A 13,740-nucleotide genomic window follows, 5' to 3' on the forward strand; every position below is an offset into this window, starting at 1 on the left:
GAGTCTCGGAATGAAAGTGAGCGGTACACCCTTTCCTGGCTGACTCTAAATACCAGCGGGCGGTAAAAAGCAGCATTAGGACCCCTTAACACTGCTTTTGACGGCTAACGCCAAACTCTAAATCTAGGCGTAAGTTCTTTGTTGTCTTCTATTTTTACTGTCCTTTTATATATTAAACTGTAGTTGGATATCATTCATACAGTGTTGTACCATTACAATACACATTAGTCAGGGCTAATCTACAAACTTGTTGAAGCAGTTGGTAAAGGGAAATAAAATAAAATAATAACAAAATGTTGGTTTAATCTTTCTACAAAGCAATCTGCATCTTTATTAAGTTACAATGTATATAAAGCAAATAAACAGCAAATATAAATAAACACACATTTTATATGTACATGAAACAAAAGACCTTCTTTTGAGAAACATAGATACAGTGCATTAAATGGAAGCGTGCTAAGAAATTCCCAAAAAGACTGCCCCATGATAATGTGTGGAATGTGACCATCAAATATAAGTCAGTCTGTGGTACTGCAGAAAATGAGACATGCTGGTATAATCACAAAAACAGACAGCAATTCTAATGAAGTTGCATACAGATCTTAATGAATTTATTTACAGTATTTATGTACACCCACCATCATATATTATTTACATATAATTATATATGGACATTGATTCATGGTATGCCATTCTCCTTATTCATGCATTGGGTACATATAAATACCTAATAATATGAATGTATGTGGGTATGCCTGTGCATGTGTGTAAATTAAGCATATTTAGTAAACAATGTTTAATAACCTATCCAATAGCTCTCTTCTCTCCTCTTCACTAGTAGGAAACAATAACCATTAGTTCATTGTTTTACCTTTCTTATCCATTTGGTCACATACCGTTCCAGTCCTCATTCCCACTAGTACCATTAATATTCAGTTTGTTTAACAAATACACTTTAACCAAATATAGTCAATTCATTATAGCGTCAATACTTGTTACAAAACAAAAATATTTATGAAGCTATATTGTAATCACAGATTTATGATCATATGTAATAAGTACTTAGGTGACGTGCCTGTTTGTTAATCATGTCTGATTATGTATATCTCCAATACGTCTTTTTCTGTATTATACTCTAGAAATGTATTAATCTACTTGATACATAAATCTATGTATCCTTGTATATGAATAGAATATTCTTTGGCAGTCATACACATCTTAATAGCAGCAAGAAAATATTATGAAATGCTCTGGTCTAAATATCCCATCATGCACTGTAAACACATTCTACCTAATAATGAATTTAGATTAAAATAATACACTATTCCTATTCTGAAATAATAAAATGTGTAAACTAGATCATCAGGCTCCATATGGTTTAATCTCACACAGAGGAATTTTTAACATTGCCTCCATATGTTTATGCTTCAAAAAGCCACTGCACTCTCTTCTGTTAGTTTACGCTGAAAGCAAAATCCTCTGTTATTAAATCCTCTGATTTGGTTAAGCCTTCAAGTGTTACAGGATATAATTACCCCCACTCAATAATCTCCATTTTACATTTAAATAATTTCTCCAACAAGCTACAATTTAACAGTTCTTCTAAAAGCAATTTTAAATAAAACTAAAATAAATAAAAACAGAACATCTCTTACATGTTTGCTTCCTAGAAAAATATGCTGAACAGGATCTTTCACTTAAATAAACAGAAAATTCACTAATACATCGCATAGAATATGTTACAGTCTAACAGAAAAACATTACATAAATATTTTCAATACGATTACATTACTATATCTTAAATTTATGTAATAAAATAGATGCTATTTATTTTCTACATATTTCTGAGTCATTTTAAATTTTGTAAAAAAAAATATTCAACTTTCTCAGTGGAAAAATATTGGTATTCGGCCTTTAAGGATATTGCATAATTTATATGCATTTTTCTTAAATACATTTGAAAAATAAAATAGGATTATTAAACAGATAAAAATATGGAGTGTACTCATTTTAGGTCTAAACATTTTAAAATATGTGTCTCTGCTAACTCAAGGATATCCAACTGGTAGGGACAGCCTGTTATGTTAGAAACACTAAAAACATTTTCAGCTCAGATGGATCAATAGTGTTTTAAAATCTCGTTCCTTGAAAAAAACAGTACCACTCCTGACATTTTCACACATTTGCAAACATACAATAGCATTCCAAATATTAGTCAAAGAAAATATTATTTTGTTAAGCAGTAAACTATTTTTGTGCCAGGTCAAAAGAGCATCTTCTCCACTATCCAAACAGCTTTCTAAAAAGCCTTAATAGTACCTTTGCAGCAATGCATCAGCATCTAACTCTAGCCACGAGCATTAGCAACAAGAGTCTGTAACATTTTATTTCCCAACAATGGTCCTATAAAACCATAATAAAATAATATTGACCTATTTACATAAAAACACCAGGTGCAAATGGAAAGTGTTGGTAAAATATTCTTCATCTACAAGCAGGATTCTTGGTGGTAGGCTGTCTATAGGGAGCAGGAGATGGATTGGTAGAATTTGCCTCTCTGGCCAGTGCACCAGAGTCTATGGTTGAGAATGGTCAGAACAAGTCTTAGTAGAGGAATGCACACAAATAAACCCTTGTAAATGTCTCCATCCTAGCGTTGGCCTGCTTCACGAATCCTACATGCCACTGCTGTAATCAAAGCTGCTCCTTTACCGCTTCCGTCTTCTGACTGAACAAATGTCACGTTGCATTTTGGAGAAAGTTCTTTCACAGTCTGATGCATTACAGAAGAGAAACTGGAAATGAATAAAGAAATATTATTTAATGAACCAAATATAAAAAGAATGTTAGATTTTTGGAATAGCCTATCAGCAGAGTGGTACCAGATAAAACGTTAACACAATTAATAATCGTGTGGCTAGGTAACGTCTGAAAATGACTAGGCCTAAGGTCTATTCTTTTTAAGCTTGTTGCAAATGATTATTTTATATTAAAACACAATTGTCTGGCATGTCCTGTATGGTGGTAGATTACATTTATTGTAACAATAGATAGATAGATAGATAGATAGATAGATAGATAGATAGATAGATAGAGACAGATAGGTAGTCATTATTTACAAGCTATTATACTGATACAAAAACTGTGAATTAACAACTCATAACTTACTGTGGGTGAAGTTTATAGAGGGTCCCATCCACTCCTACAGTAATTTTCATGGTGTCGAGTTTTCTGTTTTCGCGAATCTTATCTACCACTGCAGCCACACCAGCTCCACATAATTGACCAGCTCTCCGAGCCACTACCGTACACACTTCCTTCACGATGATACTGTCATCACATGTGCTGTTCAGACCCAAGTGCTGAAGGATTGAGCGGACCTGAAGCAATGCAAGGCGGTCACTGAAAGGAAAAGAGATGTTTTAGGTCATTAAGTGCCATTATCAAACACATAAACACTAACCACTTGTGAAAGACAAAAACAAGCTCCATGGAGTTATTTCTCCTTTCAGATTGGCATGAACTTGCAGATTTCAATTTACTATTTTAGTAATAAACAGTATTACTGGATTAATCCTAATAGCAGTCAGATGCCCATGGGCGCAGACAGATATTTGGCCAGTTTGGTCAGTTGAGGCAACTTTTCAAATTGCTTGTTATTGTCTTGTATTCTGGTTGCTTTTCAAATTCTGAGACTGCACTTGGGAATTAATGGGTACGTATACAGCATGTATTATAAGGTCACATACTTGTGGAGGTGAAATAGACATTTACAGGTTTCACACCTGAGATATACGTCTGGCCTTTGATGTACATAATTTTACTGGTTAAGTTAGTAGACATGGCGGTAGTAACATGCACTTTATCAGGCCCATTTATCAAAGGGCTTGCGGACCTGATCCGACACTGCGGATCAGGTCCGCAAGACCTCGCTAAATGCGGAGAGCAATACGCTCTCTGCATTTAACATTGCACCAGCAGCTCACAAGAGCTGCTGGTGCAACGCCGCCCCCTGCTGACTCGCGGCCAATCGGCCGCCAGCAGGGAGCTGTCAATCAACCCGATCGTATTCGATCGGGTTGATGTCCGGCGATTCCTGTCCGCCTGTTCAGAGCAGGCGGACAGGGTTATGGAGCAGCGGTCTTTAGACCGCTGCTTCATAAGTTGTGTTTCTGGCGAGTCTGAAGACTCGCCAGAAACACGGCCCTTCAAGCTCCGTACGGAGCTTGATAAATGGGCCTGATTCACTCTGCATATATTTCATATCCCAGCACTATGCTTTGTTTTTGTCTTCACTCACCTTTCAATCTGAGACAGGAATTTGGTTTCAAAGATACCCCTTGTTTTCAACCTTTCAGAAATCTTCCCACGGAAGAGAAGACCTCTTTTGGTGAAGTCTATCAGAACATTTCTAACGATTTCCCCTAGGTACATGCCACTGATCATCTTCTCAAACCTGCAACATCAAAAAAGACATTTTAAAATGTTATACACCAAGTGTTTTTTACAGACCATAAAAATCTATTAGAACTCAAAAAAACAGAAATATAACTGTAATTTATTTGGGACCTTGATGTGCATATACAGAATGTATACTATGAAATTGATGTTATTACTATTTTATGATATTCTATTTACCTTTTTTTTCAGTCTGGTTATTTCTTTAAAAATATTATGTGAAATATTCTAGTTTATTTGAATTGAGACCATTTAACTGATTAAATGTATTTAAATTATGATTATTCTATAATCAAGATTTTGGTAAATGTGCAAAAACTATATGAAATTTATTTATTTTTATTTTTGTGGGGTGACACGGGTTTACACAAAAATTTGGTAGCAAAATATACACTTCTACTGTGAAAATAAAATATGACATCAATTTGTTTCAATATAAATTAATGCAGTCCTATTTGTTTAAATAGTGACATTTTGACAATATGAACAATTTTATGTATTTCTGAGAATTTTTAAAAACAACATTTTGTAAATATATAAACACTCAATATTCTGATATTGTATTTTATTGTGTAGAATTTTAATAGTTGAAAACTAATTTGAGCTATAGTTTAACTTTTTATAAACCAGGAAATGATTGTGCTCATTAACATATGACATGAGGAAAAAATCTCAAGTATTTTTAAAAAACTAAGCTATGGGTGGTGAAACAGGCCCAAATGGTTTACAATAGATCAACGCAGGTGAATTTACAAAGCTATAAAAATCATGTAAAAAAAATATCTGTGGAACCCCAATATAAAGTATAAGTGACTTTTATATGGAGCAAAGCCATTTGAAAACCACACAATGACTTAATTTAATTATGGACTGAAATGGCTTAACATTTGAAAACCAAATGTAAAATGTTGATCTAATGAGTTGGAATAGACTTTCCTATGCTTTCTATCAGTAATGAGCTTGATATCTAGGATTTTCTGCCTCCTTTACAAACCTCTGTTTTCCAGAATTTAAGGACAGCTCATCAACAGCTCTGTCAAACTCTGTGCGGAAGTCTTCCAAGCAATCATTGTCCCCAAACGCGCCCCATTCCATATTGATGCACATCCTACCCTCCTGACCTTCCACCAGCTCCACATTCCTCATCTCCTCCATGTAACAAGCATTGCTGCCAGTTCCTATAAATAACAAACAAATAGACCCTTATAGTCCATTTAAATCCCTTACTCTAGTTCAGGGGTGTCCAAACTTTGCTCTCCAGAGGTTTTGGAACTACATTTCCGATGATGCTCTGCCAGCATTTTATCTAGCTGAGCATCATGGGAAATGTAGTTCCAAAACCTCTGGAGAGCAAAGTTTGGACACCTCTGCCCTAGTTTTACTGGTTTTGTCAACATTGCAAACTTTCCAGAAACCTACAAATGTATTAAAAGAATGATCTTAGCAGTCTATGTGGTTTTCTAATGCATCAGACACTACAGCATTCTATCATTTTGAAATTGGGCTTTGCCACTGTTTACACTGAGTGCTGCCTATTTCATTACTATATTTAATTTACCTCCTTTTTTAAAATATTTATTGTGTATCATTTTTATGGTTATTTCTTATAATTTTATAATTCTATAATTTGAAGTAAAATTTAGATTATCCATAGGATAAACAGGAACTGGAAATATTAATTTCTTAATTTCTGAAATTCTTCTTCTTTATCTAAATGGCATTTTAGGAAAGAGCAGAAATTTGGTCTGTGCTCTTTTCTTAATCCCTTTAATAACAATACGGTGTTCCTGTTTATTGACAGCATTATTTTTCTCTTACCAACAATAAGTCCCACTTCACAGTGAGGGTCTTCATAGCCGCAGGTCATCATTGTGCCTACTGTATCATTCACAACAGCAACTACATCTAGATCAAACTCCTGCCGGTCAGAAAAATAGAATTAAAAAAATACCTACAGTGACATTGCTAAACTAATTTTAACATATGGGCTTAATCTATATAATCAACTAGGAATTGATTATAAATAATGCATTTGTTATGTAAGGTTGATTTTAGAGCTGCCTAATTTGTTACAGTGTTGTGTTTTTTTTTTATTTAATTGTTATTTATTTTTTTTTAATAAGAAAAACCATTGCATTGAAAGATACTTACTTCTCGTCTATGGATAGCTTCCTTCAGCAGATTCACTACATCTTCTCCTTCACAGCCTGACGCCTTGAATCCTTTTGTCCACTTCAAGAGAATTCCCTGATGAGGATCAGAAAGATAGATCAGCTCATTAACCGAGATTAACTGATATGTATATATATAAGATACAAATGTAACCTGCTCAACGGAGCGCCCCTGGGGTATGTGAAAACAAGTCCTGAGATTATAATCGGCACTGATAGAGTGAGGGTATATGTGAAAAGTGATATAAAAATGTAGATAACATCCTAGGCGGCAAGCAAATATTCCCAGTGCGTCTGCACACGCACAAAATAGCAACAGTCCATCCAATGTAGGGAAAAATAAGCGCTCCAAGCCCACAGATGTATAAAAGTTCAATTTTATTCCAAACATAGTTTGGAATAAAATTGAACTTTTATACATCTGTGGGCTTGGAGCGCTTATTTTTCCCTACATTGGATGGACTATGTATATATATATATATATATATATATATATATATATATATATACCCTTATTTTTATAGGCTACAACAAAGGTTACTAAAATCTTCCTTTTTGATATGGATTTTGAATAGTGTACAGGTATTTGCTTTCTCTTGTTGGTAAATTGTGGCTAAACTCTTTCCTGCAACCACACATTCATATTAGGATTGTGGGTAAAGAACAGTCTAGAAGATCATACTATTCCTTATAAAAATTACATATTTAAGAGGTAATTATTTTCCAGGGAGTGAAAGGTGTGCGTTACAGTCATATATTATTAGGATAACATACAGTCATAGCAATTACCTCATCAAGGCTGTTCTGATGGCAGGGGAAAGAAAAGGTGAATCCCAAAGGCAAGCGTATTCCTTTCATACCCATGTATTCCAGGAAATCCGAAATGCATTGAACAATGTGATCAAAAAGCTGAAAAGAAATGATGATTGTCAGTCCATAGTATATAACCAAATGTGGATACTAATGCTCCATGTCTAGATTTGCAGTGAAAAAGGGAAGACTGTCACAAGTTGTCATCTACTCACCTCTTCTCCAGTGCCCTGCATGACGTCTTGAGGAATGGCATAAATCTTGTTGTGCATTTCTACTCCACGTCTCATGCCATTACGAACACGAACCAATAGCACACGGAAATTAGTGCCTCCAAGGTCCAACGCCAGGAAGTCTCCCCTCTCTAAAATGCAACATTTGAATAATTAGAAACTGAAGCATAGAGTGTACTTAGAATAGGTGCATTTTACTAAAGAGGATGTTTCCCACTAAAACTAGACCGTTCTAAATCAGGCATATGGCTTAACAATTTGAGTTCATGATGACACAATTAAAATATCTTGTGCCATAGGTGTACCACCACTGTACTAGTGTTCTTCTTGACCCTTAAGTGTATTCAGAAGTTGTAACGACTTCTCACCTGTGCCATCAGGGGTGGCCCTTACATAGGTTGGTAACATCTTGACTGTGGCACTTTCATGGCTTTCTGACTTTAGCCCTCTCTCCATCTCAGTCCTCATTATTTTCTTTATCTCCAGTAACTGCACATTGTTAAGTTTTAAGGAGTCAAGAATTGTTTCCCGTTCATGCTGCTGGTCTGCTAAACGATAGGCTACAGCCGTCACCATTGCTGCACCTTTTCCACTGCCATCCTCTGAGCGCAGGAATCTAACATCACAGTCTGGCACTAGGCGGCGAACAGTCTTTTGCAGAAGTCTGGCAAAACTTTACAAAAACTAACTGGTCAGTATAATGCCATAGACACCTTCATCCACCCTAAATTGAACCCTTGGGTGTAGCTAAATTAGTGGAAGATAACTGAGGTGGAACTTCTTAACCTTTTGCCCGGTAGCACATTTCTTTCAGGTTACACCCCTGACAAAACTGCATCATTTCACTATATTAATATCTCACATTTCTCAGATTCTTACTTAAACAAGATCTTTTGAGTCATCAATGGGAAAGTTCTTTTGATTTGATTTTCTCAGAACTTTCCTTCTACATGTCCATAGTCTTACATTATATAATTCATTGAGATATTTATATTACTTGTAAAAGTTTCCCTATTGGCTTACTATTTATAACATATAAAATTTGATAGATACATGATTGGTCAGAACTTTTCTTCTACATGTCCATAGTCTTACATTATATAATTAATTGAGCTATTTATAGTACTTGTAAAAGTTTCCCTATTGGCTTACTATTTATAACATATAAAATTTGATAGATAAATGATTGGTCAAATTGCATATTAAGGTTTTTAAACAATTTAACTTTTTAACTTTTTACATTAAAATCAGCTTGTCTATGTCCCAAATAAATATAGAGGTAATAAGCAACAGTGTAATATATGCTCCAGATATTACATTTGTGGTCTATTTCAGCCAGTACTTCTGTTAAAAAGCGTTTGGAACATATGTGGTTTATTCTTTTTTGCTACTTTACTTACTGTGGATGTTTCTTGTAAACTGATCCGTCTACTCCTACTGAGGTCCGAAGTCTCTCCACTCCCTTGTTCTCCTTAATACGCCTCAGCACCGCAGCAAGGGTGGCCCCACAGAGATTAGCAGAGCGCATGGACACAATCTGACAGATGCGGTGTGTGGCAACACAGTCCTCATGGGATGGCTCCAAACCCAGTTTGGTCAAAATTTCATGTGCTTTCTGTATCCCTTCTTTGTCTCTGAAAAATAAAAATGGCTCAATTAACAATCTAGAAGTTTGGGTAAGAAACAAAAGGATGAAAGAATGCATCATTGTAACCAAGGGCACAGCTCGGCTCTAGGCCCACTAAGCTTTTGCCTTCGGCAGAAGCAATCATGAATCAGAACATTTTGAGGGGTAGTTCTATGATGCCTTCCCACTACTATGCTCGCCAAAAGTTTTATTTATTCCTTTTATTACGAATTATTAGTTCCTGGTTTTCTAGGCAGCTTTACCTAGCATGGGAGCACGCTTCAAGTAGTTCAATGGCACAAGCGGGCTCACTGTGATTAGACAGTTAGCCAGTGATGCTCTATTTGAAAAAATAATGGCTTCTCACTAGAGGTATAAAGTATAATTTTAGGTGACAAATTAGGCATTTAAAAAAACAACAACAAACAAAAGGCTATTCTCATGTTACATAATTCTGCATATTGTGCAGAATTACGTAAGATTTTTCCCAGCGTTTACTGTCCCGTTAATAGTTTAATTCATGCACTCATGCCATGTGATTTCTGATAGTGTTCTACTAAATGAATTCTTTATAAAGGCAGTGCCTTTTGAACATGCCATGCAGTATGATGTTTAGGTACATGACTGTACCTTTAATGCAACACAAACATAATTGCATGGATTTTACTAAATGGAAAAAAATTTGGTGTTGAACCCTTTGAGTGCTAAGCACTTTCCCACCTGGGTGCTAAGCACATTTGAGGGTTTTTTAATTTTACATCTTTTAAAATATTTTTTTTTAATTTTTTTTTATACTTTTTTTCTTTTCGTTTCGGATCCCCAAGACTTATACTGTTAGAAAGGTTAGGCGATTACCTTTCCAACGGTGGGTCTTGGGGGTCTGTAGCTGCTTAGATGCCTGAGATACAGGCTTCTAAGCAGCATGCCCCCTTTCCCTATATTGTCCATTGTCTTTTTTTAAATAAAGTTGCGCGGTGACGTCATCAAGTCATTACGCATGACGTCACCACGCAAAACGGGAAGCCCCGGCGATGCCTGTCACTCTAAAGGCACGATCGCTGGGGTAGGAGCGGGTGGGAGCCCTCAGATCTCCCTCAAGGTGGGAGAGTGCTAGCGATGTCTCTGAGCCGTCGTTAGCACCTGAGTGAGAAACTCTGCGACGGCTCAGAGCCGTCGTTAGCACTCAAGGGGTTAAAGGGACACTGAACCCAAATTTTTTCTTTCATGATTCAGATAAAATCACGTAATTTTAAGCAACTTTCTAATTTACTCCTATTATCAATTTTTCTTCATTCTTTTGCTATCTTTATTTGAAAAAGAAGGATTCTAAGCTTTTTTCTTGGTTCAGACTATGGACAGCACTTTTTTATTGGTGGATGAATGTATCCACCAATCAGTAAGGACAACCCCGGTTGTTCACCAAAAATGGGCCGGCATCTAAACTTACATTCTTGCATTTCAAATAAAGATACCAAGAGAATAAAGAAAATTTGATAATATGAGTAAATTAGAAAGTTGCTTAAAATTTCATGCTCTATCTGAATCACGAAAGAAAAAATTTGGGTACAGTATCTCTTCAACAATATTGCTTTGTTTCCAGTTTCTAACTGACATTTACATTATTATATTATGAAGTATACCATAAGGTCTCTGGGCTGGCGTCATGATTTAAGAATGCTCATCAGCCCTTCTATTTCTCTGGTGGAATTCTATGAAGCCACTTTTTACTCTTAAAACAGGGTGTTTCACTAAGGATGCTTATACTGCATTTTTGTATGGTTCTTCCTGTGTACTTTGTCTTCCATTGCAAACGTTTACATAGCAGAGAGCTCTCATTATTTCTATGGGAAACATCTCACCAGTCACAAAGACAGCACATTCGTTTTTATAATTCCATGAGGGCTACTACCCCTGTGAGTGCTGGCATGGAAAACCAAGTCTAGACTGGCACATTTTATAGAATTGGCTCCTAAGTGGTCTTTCTAGCCTTCCCAGCTTCACTTGCTTTATCACCCTCTCCAGCTCCACCCATTCTTATGTTGTTCTAAGCAGCTAATTTACTAAAGCTCATTTATATTTCCATCACTTAGTAAATCACCTGCTGTGGAAGCTGCTGAAGCTAAAGTTTTCAGCTGGAGGCTGGAGGGACTTCTCAGTATATTTTGTCCACTGTATTATAGTAAAAATTGTCATTGTGCAATACATGTTACCAACACTAGATGGCTCTCTATATTTCCCATCTTCACTAGTTTAAAAAAAAAAATACAGAGACTAAAATAGAACTTTAATATATTAACCCCTTAACGACTGAGGACGTGCAGGGTACGTCCTCAGAAAAAAGGCAGTTAACGCCTGAGAACGTACCCTGCACGTCCTCAGTGTGGAAAGCAGCTGAAAGCGATCCTGCTCGCTTCCAGATGCTTTCCGGTTATTGCAGTGATGCCTCGATATGGAGGCATCCTGCAATAACCTTTTTAAGCCATCCAGTGCAGAGAGAGCCACTCTGTGGCCCTCTCTGCACCGGAGATCGGTGGCTTGCGGCGTTGGTGGGTGGGAGCCGGACCGGGAGGCGGGTGGCGGCCATCGATGGCCCTGCTGATGTGGAGGGGGGCGGGATCGTGGGCGGGGGTGACCGGGGGCGCGCACGGACGCGCGCGCGTGCACGGGAGGGCGGGGGCGGGCGGGCGCGTGCACGGGGAGGGAGCGGGTGGGAACCGCTACACTACAGAAAATCTTTAATAAATCATGTTAAAAAACGGTCTTAAAAGTATAAAAAAAAATGATAAGCAAGGTGGTGGGGGTTTGTCTGTGTGGGGGGGGAAGCTACACTACAGAAAAAAAAACAAAAAAATAAAAAAAAGCACTTTTTTTTTGCAAACTGGGTACTGGCAGACAGCTGCCAGTACCCAAGATGGCCCCCAATAAGGCAGAGGGGAGGGTTAGAGAGCGGTTTTGGGGGGGATCAGGGAGGTTGGGGGCTAAGGGGGGGATCCTACACTGTAGCATATGTAAATATGCTAAAAAAAATTAAAAAAAAATTAAAAAACCCTTTTATTTTAGTACTGGCAGACTTTCTGCCAGTACTTAAGATGGCGGGGACAATTGTGGGGTGGGGGAGGGAAGGGAGCTGTTTGGGAGGGATCAGGGGGTCTGATGTGTCAGGTGGGAGGCTGATCTCTACACTAAAGCTAAAATTAACCCTGCAAACTCCCTACAAACTCCCTAATTAACCCCTTCACTGCTAGCCATAATATACGTGTGAGGCGCAGCAGGATTTAGCAGCCTTCTAATTACCAGAAAGCAACGCCAAAGTCATATATGTCTGCTATTTCTGAACAAAGGGGATCCCAGACGAGCATTTACAACCATTTGTGCCATAATTGCACAAGCTGTTTGTAAATGATTTCAGTGAGAAACCTAAAATTGTGAAAAATTTAACGTTTTTTTTAATTTGATCGCATTTGGCGGTGAAATGGTGGCATGAAATATACCAAAATGTGCCTAGATCAATACTTGGGGTTGTCTACTACACTACACTAAAGCTAAAATTAAGCCTACAAGCTCCCTAAAAACTCCCTAATTAACCCCTTAACTGATGGGCATAATACACTTGTGGTGCGCAGTGGCATTTAGCGGCCTTCTAATTACCAAAAAGCAACGCCAAAGCCATATATGTCTGCTATTTCTGAACAAAGGGGATCCCAGAGAAGAATTTACAACCATTTATGCCATAATTGCATAAGTTGTTTGTAAATAATTTCAGTGAGAAACCGAAAGTTTGTGAAAATATTTGTGAAAAAGTGAACGATTTTTTGTATTTGATCGCATTTGGCGGTGAAATGGTGGTATGAAATATACCAAAATTGGCCTAGATCAATACTTTGGGATGTCTACTAAAAAAATATATATACATGTCAAGGGATATTCAGGTATTCCTGACAGATATCAGGGTTCCAATGTAACTAGCGCTAATTTTGGAAAAAAATGGTTTGGAAATAGCAAAGTGCTACTTGTATTTATGGCCCTATAACTTGCAAAAAAAGCAAAGAAGATGTAAACATTGGGTATTTCTAAACTCAGGACAAAATTTAGAAACTATTTAGCATGGGTGTTTTTTTGTGGTTGTAGATGTGTAACAGATTTTGGGGGTCAAAGTTAGAAAAAGTGTGTTTTTTTCCATTTTTCCTCATATTTTATAAATTTTTTTATAGTAAATTATAAGATATGATGAAAATAATGGTATCTTTAGAAAGTCCATTTAATGGCGAGAAAAACGGTATATAATATGTGTGGGTACAGTAAATGAGCAAGAGGAAAATTACAGCTAAACACAAACACTGCAGAAATGTAAAAATAGCCTTGGTCCCAAACGGACAGAAAATGGAAAAGTGCTGTGGTCATTAAGGGGTTAAAGGAATACTAAACCAAATTTCTTTCTTTC

At 36.8% G+C, this 13,740-nt stretch overlaps 1 protein-coding gene across 1 annotated transcript in view; it reads right to left on the reverse strand.

Moving 5' to 3' along the window:
- Positions 1-300: 300 nt before the first annotated feature.
- LOC128663441 (hexokinase-2) overlaps positions 301-13,740 on the reverse strand; it is a 54,013-nt gene continuing 40,573 nt past the window's right edge. Inside the window, exons 9-18 of the mRNA XM_053717768.1 lie at positions 9,073-9,306; positions 8,041-8,345; positions 7,655-7,803; positions 7,419-7,538; positions 6,610-6,705; positions 6,277-6,376; positions 5,453-5,636; positions 4,301-4,456; positions 3,169-3,402; positions 301-2,795 (exon numbers count right to left, since the gene is read on the reverse strand). Coding sequence (XP_053573743.1) covers positions 2,651-2,795; positions 3,169-3,402; positions 4,301-4,456; positions 5,453-5,636; positions 6,277-6,376; positions 6,610-6,705; positions 7,419-7,538; positions 7,655-7,803; positions 8,041-8,345; positions 9,073-9,306 — 1,723 coding nt within the window. The 3' untranslated portion in view covers positions 301-2,650. The remainder of the gene's footprint in view (positions 2,796-3,168; positions 3,403-4,300; positions 4,457-5,452; positions 5,637-6,276; positions 6,377-6,609; positions 6,706-7,418; positions 7,539-7,654; positions 7,804-8,040; positions 8,346-9,072; positions 9,307-13,740) is intronic.

This window comes from Bombina bombina, chromosome 6, assembly GCF_027579735.1.
Source record: "Bombina bombina isolate aBomBom1 chromosome 6, aBomBom1.pri, whole genome shotgun sequence".
Classification (NCBI taxonomy): Eukaryota; Metazoa; Chordata; class Amphibia; order Anura; family Bombinatoridae; genus Bombina; species Bombina bombina.